Consider the following 15,468-nt stretch of genomic DNA (forward strand, 5'->3'; position numbering starts at 1 on the left):
GGAGTCAGATCTGGATATTGCTAAATATGTAGCAACTAGATTAAAATGTTATGAAATCGATTTCTCCATTGCAGTGCAGTCCTATTCAAGACGCTCCTACAAAAGGTTGTTTTAACTTTTTCCATTTTCCTGATCTACTATGGCCAGTGAATTATTTAGCTGTCAGAATACAGAGGGCCATCTTTATCAGGTATAATTCCGTAGCTCAAGATTGGGCCTTAGTGTATCTCAATGGGGCTAATTTGTTTTGTATTTAAAACTCAGTTTTAACCCCTGTTGGTTTTGTTTCTTGGGCACTGTTAGAAAAAGTGCATTTAACATTCCCTTAACTTGAATAGGTTAGATTATCGTGAATAGGTCTGATACCACCAGTTGACTTATCACCAGTAGCTATGATTTGGATTATAAAGAGAGGTGTGGTTTAGCGTCGAGGCTTAGGTGAAGAACAGGGCTCCTGCCAGATGCAGACTGGTAATGATGCGTTGGCTAGGTGCTGTGGCCGCTACCACGCGGATTCTTGATTACAGTCTGCTGAGACACCGGCAGAGGCGCACGCCTCGGCACGCTCGCAGACACCACGTGGGTTCGCACGGCCAAAAACATCCACGTGCCCCTCTCTAAGGGCACGCCATTCTCTCAGAGCTCCTCAGACTCCATGCCACCCAGCGCTCAGCACCACCCCAGAGTGATCATTACTCCGCTCCCCTCTATCCAGTGGGAGATACATCTTATAGAAATAAAAAAAGATATATTGTGTAAGTGCTGTGTTAAAAAAAAACTGAATTGCTGTTTATCTGTGTAGGCAGTAAGATACACCATCTTTTGTCTTCTCCTCTCTTGTGTGGTCTCTTCCAACACATATTTTTTTGATTTTCACTTTCCCCCCTTTTTCCCCTTTACTGCTCTTAAGTGGTATTTTCTTTTCATCTTCATTCAACTCGGAGTGCAGCCAGTGGTTCTTTGTGCCTGACAGGTACTCTTATACAGTGCATTCTTGTGCGTGTGTGTGTGTGTGTGTGTGTGTGTGTGTGTGTGTGTGTGTGTGTGTGTGTGTGCGCGCGAGAGAGCATGCACACATGCCATGTACATCATTGAATTCTTTCATGCTGTTGGCTTTATTGGCTATTCTTTCTTTGTTTCTCTTTTGTCTCTTTCTTTTATGCCTGCTGTCCGCTTTGTAAAATGTTGCCCCACTTACGCTGATGTACAGAGCTTTTTAGCCTGAGCCATCCTCACTTAAATAGGTGCCTTTGAGAGCCTCCTTTTTCCATTGCTACTTCTGCAAGTCTGCAGGATGTCCCGGGGTATATTTTGGGAACAGGCCCATTAATGACCACTGTTTTTTTTTGTGTTTTTTGTACTTTAACAAGACAACTAGACAAGCAGCCCGTTTGTCCCCACCTCACCACCACCATTCATAAATCTTGAAATCATTGACAGTCCCGAGTCCAAATATTTGATGAAAACAATGGACAACATTTGTATAAATAAATAAATAAATAAATGCATTTACTCAGGCAGAGGCAGAGGGAGTAGAAGCGATCGTTCATTACCCACAGTGCCTGGCGGGGCTGTGGGAACACAAATATGCCGTCTGCTGCGGACGCAAGGCTGGACGTCAGCAGCCCGGCACAGAGGCTGAAATGTGGGAGAAATGTCCTCTCTCATATCGATTTACACTAAACACAGTGGAGCTTTGTGTGCCGCATGGAGATGAAGAGGTTTACTAGAGGGGGCCCAGAGAAAAGCTGGGTTTGTTTGTTTGCAGCCCTCAGATGTAGCATGCTTACTGGCCAACATATCTTAGAAATGTGCTAAGAGATCTTAGCGCTTGGGAGAAACTGTGTGTGTGTGTGTGTGTCTGTGCGTGTCTGTGCGTGAGAACCCTGCAGTAATGTTTCATTTCTTGTCTCAGGTTGTCTGACAGAGGACATAGTGAATTCTGCGTGAAAAAGAAGCCAGTAGAACCCAACCAGTTCCCAGAGCTGCCCCCTCCTTCTCCACCACCACCTCCTCCTCCTCCACCCCTAGTGCCTTTGGAGAACCCTGACATCCTAGCCTGGGATGCTCCTCTCCCTCCTCCTCCTAGTCCTCCTCTGCCTGCACTCCTCCCTGACCCAGTCGACCCTACACTGTGTCACTTCCACCTGCACCCCCATCCTGATCCCCAGTGGATGAGACAACCACTGCCCCGCCCAGACAGGTACCAGCATCCAGACACCGCACCCTCTCCCATCGACCCCCAGCACTTCACCCTCTCTGGCTTCCAGGGCGGAGTCCCCAGCGATCACTCCCCCAACACGGAACCTGACCGTGCCCTCTGTCCACACAGGGATCTGGAAGCGCTGAAGAAGAAAGAGGAAGAAGAGGAGGAGGAGGGCCAGGAGGAGCCGAAGCAGAAGCCGGAGCCTGTGCTGCCCCCGCCCCCACAGCCCTCCCACGGGGCCCCGGCACTGGCCAAGCCCACCATGGAGGGCCAGCGCTCGCCCTCGCCCCAATTCTCTCCCCAGAGACTGACCGACAAGCCCCCTGTCTCCCTGCAGGATGAAGCCCCTGGAAGGTAAGAGCAGGGCTCCGCCCGAACCCACTCCGTCTGGCTGTAGCCTGGTGCCGCCTGCTCTCGCTACTCTGCTTTCCCACATCCTATGTGTTTTCCTCTTTCCCTCACTTTCTCCGACCATCTCACTCCCTCTCTCTCTTTTTCTCTCTCTCTCACTTTCTCTCTCTCTATCCCTTTCTCTCTCTCTCTCTCAATCCCTTTCTCTCTCTCTCTCTCTCTCTCTCTCGCTCTCTTTCTCACTGTCTCGCACTACGTCCACATATCCTGCAGAACTGCTGCAGAAGCAGTGGAGTTTTCCACTTCTAAAACCACACAGCTGGGTTGCTGTTTTTTCTTTTTCTCTTTTTTCCCCCCCCTTCTGCCACTGGAGTCTTAAATTTATCACTGGAAAGAGTCCTTCTCCCCAGCCCAGTAATTTAATGACGGCGTTCCACCATGTCTCTCCTTATTGTATTCATACACACACAAGAGGCTTATTGATAACCCTCCCGACTGTAAGCGGCATGCTTGTGTGTGTCTGTGTATGTGTGTGTTCTATTCATGAAACAAGTTTGAGGAAGCTATGGACAGTCCAATAGCAAAGACTTAAAGACTTATTGTATTTATTTATTTTATTTTTTCAAACGTCATAGAGGAGTGCTGTGGGTTTTTCGTGTTTTCCTTCTCCTTTGCTTCTTCTTATTTTGCGCCCTGGTCTCAGGGAAGGGCTGGTTTTGAGATTTGTACAGTGCAGCATTCCACTGCGGAGGAGCCAACGTGCAGGGAGGAGTCCGGCGGCCTCCGTGTGCCAGGATGTTGGGCATGGGAAAAATGAGAAAAGCAAAGAGTGCGCCCTAATGTCATCATGTCATATGACTCTTAATCAGTCTCTGAGTATGGATGGGCTCTCCACTCTGACTGTACTGCTGCCTCTGCTCAGAGGAGTCCACAGAGAAGTTGGCTCCTCAGCCGTTCCTAACTGACACATTTAATGCTGTGGTCAGTGCCGCGTCCTAGGCTGACCTTTTGTAAAGGAATTATTTTATTTTGTATAATTATTCACTGATTTTACAGCCATGTGCGTGGGAGCTTTTTTTTTTTTGTGAGTCTTAAATAGATGGATGTACAGTGAACTGAAAAGCTCATTGCTCGCGTCTGTGTGTCTCTCTCGTTTATGTTGTTGTTGTTCTAACAGGATGGAGAAGGTGACGGAGAACAACAGCGCTGTCAGGAAAGTGCCCATCAAGATCGTCCACGCCGAGAGCGACACGGAGAAGGAGAGCAGGCAGTACCTCCACCCACACAGTCTAGGTGGAGGTGGAGGTGGAGGCAGCGAGGCTCCTCAAGCTCCTACGGGCCCCGGGGCGACTCACCTCACCAGCCTGGCCGGCCCAGAGCAGTCCTACTCAGTCTTCTGTGCCTACTCACGACAGCAGAGGGACCTGGGGCCCGAGCCCAAGTCCTCAGACATTGGGGCCCAGCGAGAGCCATCAGAGCCCAATAGAGAGACGAACAAGGGGCCCCTGGGAGAGCACAGACCCTCTGAGGCCCCACCGGTGGACCCCCGCCACGTCCATCACCCCAGCAACAACGGCGTCTCGTCCACCAGCACCCGGCTGCAGTCGGCGGAGGACGAGAAGAGGGAGGAGCTGGCGAGGGACATCATCGACAAGGACAAGTCTCTGGCCGACATCCTGGACCAGAGCAAAAGGAAGACCACCATGGACCTGATGGAGGGGCTCTTCCCCCAGGGAGAGCAGCTGCTGGAGGGGGCCCACCAGCGCAGGAAGGCTGCTCCCAAGCAGGCCTCTCCCCGAAGCGCTGAGGAAAGGTGGGCAGCCTCTACGCCCCTCAACTGGGCAGACTACTGTTTGGATAGCATGAAATTCAGAGTACCAAAACATTGAATAGATTTCTTTCAGTTTTTTAGCCTTTTTAAAAATTGTTATGCTGAAGATGGATCAGGATTAGCATTGTCTGTTATTCTGTATTTATAATTAGTACACCAATATTTGTGCCAAAACCTTTGATGGTGAAGTCAGGATTTTTCAAAAAGCACTCTGAACGTCTGGTCTAGTCTTTTGGTATTGTATTTTTTCCCTGAATCCGTGACCTCACTTCTTGATTTCCTTTGCTGTTGAATATGCTGGGTGGAATGTGAATGGTGTATCAATCAGGACAGAGGCAGTTGCACAACTGAGGCCATCTGCTGGCAGAATTAGGAACTGCAGAGTGGTTAACTGCGCTCTATTTTAGTCACACATTTTTCTCAGTCTCATAGGACTGTATCACAGTCATAGCATAACCTGTACCCGTGCAGTTCAGTGCCCTATTGTCTCTTGGCTCTTGGCTGATGCTCTTTGGTCTTGTTTACCTCAGGAAAGAGGAGGAGAGCACCATGGCAGCTGCTGTTGCCCTGGCGACCAGTTCCACCTACTACAGCACGTCGGCTCCCAAGGCGGAGCTCCTGAACAAGATGAAGGACATGCAGCAGGAGGAGAGCGAGGAGCCTGACTCTGAGGAGGAGCTAGACCACGACCTGGCCGATAAAAAGGTACCTGCTACTTGTGGCTGCTGTCACTCATTCACCCACTGTCTGCCCCTCTCATGTTCACACTTTCCATTTCTTAGTCTTTCTCCTCTTTTATTTTCTCTAACTCATTCACTCTTTCAACATTTTACATGTAGGACTATTTTACTGTTTATTCTCTTGAACATCAAGTCGGGAATTCTCTCCCCTTAGCCTTATTCTTCTCCCCGCCTTTTGTGTTTTTTACACAAGTTCCTTCATTTAAATCAGGTCTGTGTATATGAAGGGTCTTGCCTGCATTATAAAACAAGTACCCACCAATTCCTAACCCCTCCCACCTCTCATCTCTTCCCCCCTGGCAGCACGAGCTGATTGACAGCCTGAGCCGCAAGCTGCAGGTGCTGCGGGAGGCGCGCGAGAGCCTGCAGGATGACGTGGAAGACAACAACGCGCTGGGCCAGGAGGTGGAGGCCACCGTGCAGCAGGTGTGCAAGCCCAACGAGCTGGACAAGTTCCGCATGTTCGTGGGCGACCTGGACAAGGTGGTGAGCCTGCTGCTGTCGCTCTCCGCGCGGCTGGCCCGTGTGGAGAATGCCCTCAACACCCTGGAGGAGGACGCCTCGCCCGAGGAGAGGGTGAGCACAATGGGAGGGGGGAGAGAAGGAGAGAGAGAGAATGAGACAGAGAATGAGAGGGAGATAATGAGACAGAGAATGAAAGAGAGAATGAGAGGGATGTAGAGTGGTTAAAGGAGAAGAGGCTAAAGAGATGGAGAGAATGGCAAAGGAAGACTAGGCTCAAGGGATAGAAACTGGGAAGGGGGAAAGGAAGAGATAGAAGGAGATTGAGATGTGGGAGTGGAGTTAGTATGATTAAGGGCAAAGAGAGCAGGATTGGTGTTGGTTTTGCTGGAAGAAGTGATAGATGGAGCAGAAATGAAATTGTCAGACACGAAAGAATTCAGGGGATAAAGGCAGAGAGGATAAAAGGAAGGATTGTCTGAAGAGTCGGGAAAATCACCAGAGGAAAGAATGGCGGTCCAATAAGAGCAAAGATTGTTGTCCTGCTATCTTTCAGAACGGAGTCATTAATTGTGTCCCATTTCTCCTCAGCGGATACTGACAGACAAGCGCAAGCTGCTGATCCGACAGCACGAGGATGCCAAGGAGCTCAAGGAGAACCTGGACCGGCGCGAGCGCGTGGTCTACGACATTCTGGCCAGCTACCTGGACGAGGAAAGCCTGGGCGACTACGAGCACTTTGTCAAGATGAAGTCGGCCCTCATCATCGAGCAGCGCAAGCTGGAGGACAAGATCAAACTGGGCGACGAGCAGCTCAATTGTCTGACGGACAGCTTGCCGCTGGACCAGAGGCTGACCCTCGGAGCAGACATCTAGACTGTGACAACATTCCGTCTGGACCACTTCCTGTACCCCTTAGACCCCTATCTTGACTGGGCCCAGTCCTTTTAACTATACCAGACATGGTCTGATATTGTTCAGATGCCATTGAGTGCTTAACTGACTGCTCTCCGACCACACTTTGACCCCCGGACCAACCACTGTTGCTCTTCTGTCTGATGTAAGAAAAGCCCTTAACCATGACTCTGAACTGAATGAACTGCCTGACTGGGTTAAGAATGCCGTGGCACACCTTGCACCCTTAGGGCTCTCCAGCAGACAGTGGACCAACCAGACTGACTACTCTTTGACAAACCACTGCTTCGCTTCTCACAAAGCAGATTAGCTTTCTGACCACTAGAGGGCGATGTGAGATAAGCGTATTCGTCTTATTGACCACTTGTTACATTGTTAAAGCTGTGTTTCTACCTGTCTGTCTGACACAAACAAAAAACTGATACACAGACACACACACATACATCTGAGAAAGTAACTGAACTTAGATCAGTGTCATATCAGTGAGCTTCAGGGCACACAGTTTTCTTCTCATATTCATGATCTTGTTCAGTGCCCCTCTAACACTCAGTAATCGTATTCAGGGATACCACTAAAGCCTGACGGTTTTGCAACAGGGCAGCACATCTCCCAAAAAAAAACAACGGACTCTCTTAGATGGTGCATTATTTCATACCGCATTGTTCTGTCTTTTTGTGTCTCGTTACAAAACAACGTTTTTTTTTTTTAGTAATTTATTGTAGCCCTTTTAAACTTGTACATAAACTAGAGTAGGCTACAGTAGTCTTTCGTTCCGCACACCTGATTTTAGCCAGGCCAAACTTATCACATCGGTCAGTCACTATTGTGTAGCTGCTTATCTTTAACATTGCTTTAACTCTTACTGTAATTGCTACGGAACCATGTTACTCCACTGTGGATTCAATGCTTGTCTATAAAATACCAGCTGCCTTTTGCTCTGCTCATTGTCTCATTGTGTTCTATTTCTTCTGTCTTCTATGTCTCATTACTGTGTCATGCATGAGGGGAGGAGTGTATATATACTGGAAAGTCCAGTGTTATAAGTGGAGTTGACGTTCGTTATAGAGGAACTACGAGAATCTAACTTCACATTGCATTCAGCTTGGTAAATGGACTGATTTGAATGTATGTGGTGTGTGGTGATATTTGATGACAATTATTTAAACGGTATGGAGCGTTTAGTGCTTCAGTACAATTTCAACAAAATAAAGGTTATCATCCAAGAGTGTGCCTTCATGTACTAATGTGTTTCCCAAGTGTTTTACATTGGTGTTCATTTAGCAATCACACACTCTTTTAAAACCAATGTAGATAAAAGTCCTACATTTCCTACAAGTGTTTCACCACACTACACAGTACAGTATAATGAGGTGGTATAATATTTAACTATTTCTTTAAGAGACTTTCCTTAAGCCAAGGAGAATGCGACCTTGACACGTTTATGACACGCCTGGTTGTAAAACTGCAGTCGTAGTTGTCTTGCAAGTGTGTGTACACGTTTACCCAAATAAAACCATTTGAATGTCGTTTCATTGAATTATCTAAATTGATCTCATCATAAAATGCGATGTTATGTTGTTATACTTCTGTAGGGAAGAGCAGAAGTGAAGTTACTAATACTTATCATCTGATGCTGAACACCACTCCCCGCCCCCTTGAAGTGGTGTGTTTCATGGTAAGTCAATCATTAACCCGGGCTATATTTACTCTGAGCGTGTAAAATTGGAAAGGTGCTTTGTCTAACAGCTGCACTGCAAGCAACAGTCGGTTCTGTTTACTTCCCGTCCTGCTGTTTTGGTAGCAGTTACCTGTCACTGCTGAGATTCAAGACCTCCATGTTGTGAAAGGTACGTACAGTCATATTCATATTTTCCTTGCATTTCCTTTTCCTGCTTATGTGAGGTTATATTGTTTTTTTTTTGCCTTTAAACATTTGATGCCATCCATTCCTGACAATCAATGTATGTGTATTATTCAAACATCATTAGAGAAGTGTAGCCTAAAAAACTGGTGTAATAATGATGTATTGTTTTTTTTGCCCTGTTAGTACTAGTTGTTCTAACCTGCTAGTAAAGGTGATAAGAGTCTTCTGATAATGTCCTTTTGGACATTGAGTTTCAGATAGTGGTCTGAATCAACCTTAATTACAACATCTCAGTTATGACTGTAACTAAATCTACAAATATTCCTCAGTAGATTTTACATATGATTGTAAAGTTGCTTTGAGGTGAAAAAGGGATATTTCTGGCCAAGACGGTCGCCATTCTTTTTAAAGTACGCCATAGTGTTCCATGGTTCTCCATCTTATGTACTGTACATCTCATCTTATGTACTGTACATGAAGAGTTAATGCACCGTTACAATTCCCCCATCTCCAACTCATCGTGTCAGAGCGCTGGGTTACGGTAAATGACCTCTCAGGTTTAGCTTAAGGCATTCCTGAGCCCCAGGTGTGCAGTCAGTCATGCAATGCTTCTCTGCCCCCCACCTCCCCTCTCTCATTTCACTGCTGGCTATGTTAGATGTGTGGTTTCACTCAGGAATGCTGTGAGACATTCACTCAAAAGTTGCCTTGTATTGCATTAAGTATGTATTTTCAGTACATAGAGTTAGTAAGTGTAAGTCTCACTTTTTTTTTAGGAACTAAGATCATTGTTTGATGACAAACCGGTTGTTCCCCTTTTTTATTGAACAGAGAAGTAAAACAGTCTGGTTAACAGTTCTATATTCGAACGCAATTCCAGTAGAATGCTGACAACAATGCAGCTATGCAATGCATCCATATTTTCCGTCCAATGTAGGTACACAAAATGCTTTTTTTCTTGCGTAACTTGTTTTCCATGTGAAACTCGCATATACTCAAGAGATCTCTGTTCTTCTCTCTTGCTCTCTTTTCTCTTTCTTCAGGTCCTTTAGGGTTCAGTCCCCATGAAGCCCTCACTGCTTGAGGGGCCCAGCAGCCTCGACTCAGAGCGCGAGTGAGTGATCTTCAGGCCTCTGGTTCCAGTAGCTAGTGCTCTTCTCCTGAACCCGGGCTTGCGTGATGGCGTACCTGGCCCACACGGCTCACCTGCAGTTCCTGGGCCTGGTGATGGGCTCCGTGGGATGGATCCTGATCCTTTGCAGCGCTGGCATCAATGAATGGAGGATGTGGTACGTGTCCGACAGGTCGGTCATCACCTCCGGGGTGGCCTGGGTGGGGGTGTGGCGGGCATGTTTTTACACTCACACCATGAACACGGCGGAGTACTGCAGGGCCATGGCCATCACAGACTCCTTCCTTCCTGTGGAGATGGTCCTGGCTCAGATTCTTATCATGATGGCCGTGGCCGTGGGCCTCCTCGGGAATCTAGTCGCCGGGTGTGCCATGAGGAAGGTCTATTTCGGGTTGGGGAAGAGACGCAGTATAAACGTGGCCTTCTGGTCTGCAGGGACTCTCTACCTGCTCACAGCAACGGGTGCTCTCGTGCCCTTGTGCTTGACCACGGCGGCAGTGTTGAACAATCGCACCATCGCTTTCCCCCCGGAGTACGACTTTCCCTCAGCCCCGTCAAGCCAGGGCATAGGCTCAGGCATCGGGGTTGGTATTGGAGCATCATTCATGACTGCCTTCGGTGGACTGCTCTTCCTGTGCTACAGGTACCCAAAGAAGGCCGAGGCCAGCGTTGAGACTAATGGTCACTTGGTTGACTCAAAGTTACAGCCGTCCATGGGCCTCAGCTCCATCTTAGAGAGTGGTCCCGATGCGGGGGAGGACAACACAGCCTTTGAACTAGAGGAGAACCCCTGATCCTCACCTTCAGCTCCAGGTAGCAATGGAGAACAGAACCCCTGATCCTCACCTTCAGCTCCAGGTAGCAATGTAGAACCTCAGTGGTTCTTAGGCTGAGAATCTGGAGACTTGATAAAAGAAAGCTGTGAATGCTAAAATGAATCACACCACTATTTGCAATAATGGACTTCAGATGTGAAAGACTGCTGAATATGTGGCTTGCCTGCACAGATTTATAAAAGCAGATGTTTGAATGGATCAGTACATTCTCGGGGGTCCTTAAAAGATAAGTAACTCTTTAGCTCCTTCAATGACCTGTTACATTTAAATATCTGATGCTATTCAATACAGGACTATCAATCTCTTTTTCTCAAACTTTTATTCAGAAAGAATGCAAAATCAGTTGATAATACAAAATAGCGGGAATGTAATTAACTCTGACAGAACCATAAATTCCCTGAGAGCTAAATTGCTTAGAGGGACATTTTATTCCCATCAGGCCAGAATAACGTATGCCTATTGTTTGTCTGCCGATTGTAATAAGATTTGGTTCATATACCTGTCTGGAGGTTAATTCCAGACCATTATTCACAAAAGTGTATTATTATGGAAAATAATGAACATACAATTGTAAATCTAATGTGGAATTGTATATTGTTTATGCACTGCAAAGTCCTTTATCCAAGGTAATATTCAAATATAGATTTTTTTTGAATGTATCCCTTGAACTATTTCTTTATCTTCGTTCTGATAAATGTCAGTCAGGAGTCCTGATGACGCTGTTGACACCTCCGAACTGCACACCTGATCACCATTACTGTTCCCACCATTGGTATCGCTGATATCATAGACATATATACATATCTATAATGTTTATATATACAGCCGCGGAAAAAATTAAGAGACCACTTCAAAATTATCAGTTTCTCTGGTTTTACTATTTATTGGTATGTGTTAAAGTAAAATGTACATTTTTGTTTTATTCTATAACCTACTGGCAACATTCCTACCAAATTTCAAATAAAAATATTGTCATTTAGATCATTTATTTGCAGAAAAATGACAATTGGTCAAAATAGCAAAAAATATGCAGTGTCTTCAGATCTCGAATAATGCAAAGAAAACAAGCTCATATTCATTTTTAAACTACACAATACTAATGCTTTAACTTAGGAAGAGTTCAGAAATCAATATTTGGTGGAATAACCTTGATTTAAAATCACAACTTTCATGTGTCTTGGCATGCTCTCCACCAGTCTTTCACATTGCAGTTGGGTGACTTTATGCTACTCCTGGCGCAAGAATTCAAGCAGCTCGGCTTCTTTTCATGGCTTGTGACCATCCATCTTCCTCTTGATCACATTTCAGAGTTTTTTTTATGGGATTCAGGTCTCGAAATTGGGCTGGCAATGACAGGGTCCGGATCTGGTGGTACTCCATCCACACCTTTACTGGCCTGGCTGTGTGGCATGGAGCATTGCCCTGCTAAAAAAAACACTTCTCAGAGTTAGGGAACATTGTCAGAACAAAAGGAAGCAAGTTTTTCTTCCGGGACAACGTTGCACTTTGCCTGGCTGAGGTTTGAAAAAGACCATAAGGATTGAACCAAAGCTGACTGGAGGTCCCTAAGTTCGTCTTCTCTGATGAGTCCAATTTCACAGTAGGTGCAAGACTCTGTGGCTTGTAGGCCTCTCCAGGTCTCAGTCTAACCATCAGACGACCATGTGTTGGGCAAAGCTGAAAATTGGACTCATCAGAGAAGACGAACTTAGGGACCTCCAGTCCGCTTTGCTTCAATCCTTATGGTCTTTTACAAACCTCAGCCAGGCAAAGTACAACGTTGTCCCGGAAGAAAAACTTGCTTCCTTTTGCTCTGACAATGTTCCCCAACTCTGAGAAGTGTTTTTTCCAGCAGGGCAATGCTCCATGCCACACAGCCAGGCCAGTAAAGGTGTGGATGGAGTACCACCAGATCAGGACCCTGTCATGGCCAGCCCAATTTCGAGACCTGAATCCCATAAAAAACCTCTGAAATGTGATCAAGAGGAAGATGGATGGTCACAAGCCATGAAAAGAAGCCGAGCTGCTTGAATTCTTGCGCCAGGAGTAGCATAAAGTCACCCAACTGCAATGTGAAAGACTGGTGGAGAGCATGCCAAGACACATGAAAGTTGTGATTTTAAATCAAGGTTATTCCACCAAATATTGATTTCTGAACTCTTCCTAAGTTAAAGCATTAGTATTGTGTAGTTTAAAAATGAATATGAGCTTGTTTTCTTTGCATTATTCGAGATCTGAAGACACTGCATATTTTTTGCTATTTTGACCAATTGTCATTTTTCTGCAAATAAATGATCTAAATGACAATATTTTTATTTGAAATTTGGTAGGAATGTTGACAGTAGGTTATAGAATAAAACAAAAATGTACATTTTACTTTAACACATACCAATAAATAGTAAAACCAGAGAAACTGATAATTTTGAAGTGGTCTCTTAATTTTTTCCGCGGCTGTATATGTCTATGGCTGATATAATCTTGAAACCGGAAAGACGGGGTCCAGCGCTAGTATGGTGAGCACAATTACCAAAGTGCCCCCTGCAGGCTGGTGTGTGCCCTGCTGGGGAGCCTAATGAACTCTGCCAGGGACTCCCTGTGTGATGCCGGCTCTTATTAGGGATTTTTTTCCTCCGCTGGCCCTCATCGACTCCTGTTTTCAGGCTTGCCAAAATGTAATCTTATCAAAATTAGATATTAATTTCGACAGCAAGCCCTGTGAGAAGTACATGATTTGCTGTTGTTACAAAACCACCTAATCCCCTGGATCATACAATGAGGGGAAATTATTTCTTGCCAATTAAAATTTATTTGATATCCAGTGGGGAATTGGCACACTGATGTGCCTACTGCACAGTTTTCTTTGAAATTAATCTCATCAGGGTGTTCGTTCCATCATAAATAATGTATCGAATCCCTCAAGCTTTTTTTATTATAGTGGCCATTAAAATTCTGAGTTCTATAGTTTATAAATCATGGTTCATCAAGTTTTTTTGTCACCTATTGCTAACCAGTAGACAAAGGGCAATTTACAACAACCAATCATGAGCTAGTCTCATGCTCTCTGCCCTGTCATCTTCACTCCTTCCAAAAAAAAATAGGCTGATTTATTCCAAACATTTGGGGTTTCATTGTCCAAACACAGAACCTACAAACTGACAGTGAGACTCCTCCTCCTCTGCCCAGCTCAGGGTCTCTCTCACAGGCCTGAGGTATTTCACTCTCGTGACTGTGAGTGGAGGCTGTTGTTGGCACAGTGGCGAGGCCCGTTGTGAAGCTCTTGGGGCAGAACGGAGCCTCCATCACAACTTTATGATTGTTGCCCAGAGACGCCAAGCCCACAGGTCTTCTCTCGCCCAGCACCGGGTTGGTCTGTCCCAGAACAAAAGAGCTTGTTCAGCCCAAGCTCGGTCAGCTCTGCTCAGAGTGAATGGACCTGGCAGGCCTGGTACTGACGTCAGCACAACTATGATGTGGTACGAATCAAACCAAAGCTGACAACTGTGACACTTCAGAGGAACCTGGAAAGTTGTGACTGAGGAGTCACCCTGTGCTCTACCAACCAAAACCCCACTGTAAGGAGTTTTGAGGAAGAGTGGTAAAGTTAGAGCAGGGCATTGAAAGAGAAATACCATTCAGTGACTTTCAGTGTAAATTCTCTCTCCTGTTTTTATCTTTCCTTATGCAACAGTATGGAAAGGATGGTGTGGTGAATGATTCACAAGCATCTATTTCTTCACTCATTATTACATATTCTAAGATATTTCTCAATGGGGCCAAGGGTTGAATCGATTTTATCATGGTTAACTCAGCAACTCCTTATCCGTTCAGATATAATATCAGAGACCATTGCAGTCATCATGGTTGTGGTAAAGACTATAGTTCATGGCTGTGGTAGGGACTGTCTCCTGGTAATCGTGGTTGTGGTGCAATTTATGTTCATTCATAGGAAATTGAGTTGGAAGAAAAATACTTCTAATGTACCACATTATTACTTCCTACGCATTACTTATATAGCCTTCCATGTTTGTGAAATACAACGGAAAAAAAGGCAAGCAGTGAAATTTGTTGTAAAGATTAGGTTGAGATGGTTCCTGAAGATATGGAGGAAACATTATCGCCGGTAGATCACGCTGTTATCCCTCAGGAGATATAAAGATGGATGACAATGACTCTCACGTTACTCTCAGCAACACAGTTTACGACTGTCATTTACTTATGTTAACCATTGACCTGAGGTAACAACATGGATTGCAATGCCTCTTTAAAAACATCATAATAATAACCTGAAAAAAACAATCATAATAATAATAACCTGAAAAGGTCACACTTAGTGCATACTAATAAAGCTCATTCCCAAATGCACACATAGAGCACATAATCTCGTCAGAGGATGGAGGGGATGGAATGAACCAGGAACCAGGAGCCTGAGAGGAATGCAGAGGATGTGTGAGGGCATGACCATTAGGCCCTGGGCAGGAGCCAACACGCATCATTAATGTCCGTTTTGGCATCTCTGACGGAGAGATACCACTCTGGCATGCCAGGGCCCTTAACTCTTTCTCCAGCCTTTCGCCAGCCTGTCAGTTGGCCTTAGAGGCCCCCGCCATGGGCATCCCGTGATCTCAGGGCTTGAAACTGCCACTGTGATAGCAGTCGCTCAGAATCTAATTAAGAAATGTTTGATGCTAACACACAAGAAGACAGACTTGGTGGGTGGACTTTTATCACGCTGACCTTGTGGTTGCACTTTAATTACCCAGTTGACAGGAATTACAGAGTGAGCAAATTTCATCGCTGGTAGTTTATTTTCTTTAGGAGAAACAGATCAGCTTTGTGGTCCCCAAGCGGGTGAACATAATGGAATTGATTACAATGGAATCTGTCAGATTTATACGATACCATTTCATATTATTCTGTCAAATGCCATTCTATAATTTGTTTACAGCACCGTAAGTGGGATGGAGTCGTGCCATTTCCCATCCACAGCTTTTATTTAACGCCGACTAGCTCTCAGCCCCCCCAGCAGTCGGATTCGAGTCCTAATCACAACGAACACATAAACACAATTTTTGGCAATCATACTGTTGCGATGCAGCAGCTCCTATCAGCAGGAAGGCGAACGGGTGCGTCC

At 45.6% G+C, this 15,468-nt stretch overlaps 2 protein-coding genes across 2 annotated transcripts in view; both read left to right on the forward strand.

Moving 5' to 3' along the window:
• Positions 1-7,561, forward strand: part of shroom2a (shroom family member 2a) — a 40,035-nt gene extending 32,474 nt beyond the window's left edge. Inside the window, exons 8-12 of the mRNA XM_080832135.1 lie at positions 1,916-2,560; positions 3,735-4,370; positions 4,919-5,093; positions 5,432-5,704; positions 6,182-7,561. Of these exons, the coding sequence (XP_080688261.1) occupies positions 1,916-2,560; positions 3,735-4,370; positions 4,919-5,093; positions 5,432-5,704; positions 6,182-6,466 (2,014 nt within the window). The 3' untranslated portion in view covers positions 6,467-7,561. The remainder of the gene's footprint in view (positions 1-1,915; positions 2,561-3,734; positions 4,371-4,918; positions 5,094-5,431; positions 5,705-6,181) is intronic.
• A 1,987-nt stretch (positions 7,562-9,548) lies between these two features.
• cldn34a (claudin 34a) lies at positions 9,549-10,295 on the forward strand (the record flags this gene model as incomplete). Its single annotated transcript, XM_080831980.1, has 1 exon — positions 9,549-10,295. One exon carries the CDS (start codon positions 9,549-9,551, stop codon positions 10,293-10,295), a length of 747 nt encoding a protein of 248 aa, XP_080688106.1.
• Between the last annotated feature and the right edge of the window lie 5,173 nt (positions 10,296-15,468).

Source organism: Sprattus sprattus (genome assembly GCF_963457725.1).
Source record: "Sprattus sprattus genome assembly, chromosome: 2".
NCBI lineage: Eukaryota > Metazoa > Chordata > Actinopteri > Clupeiformes > Clupeidae > Sprattus > Sprattus sprattus.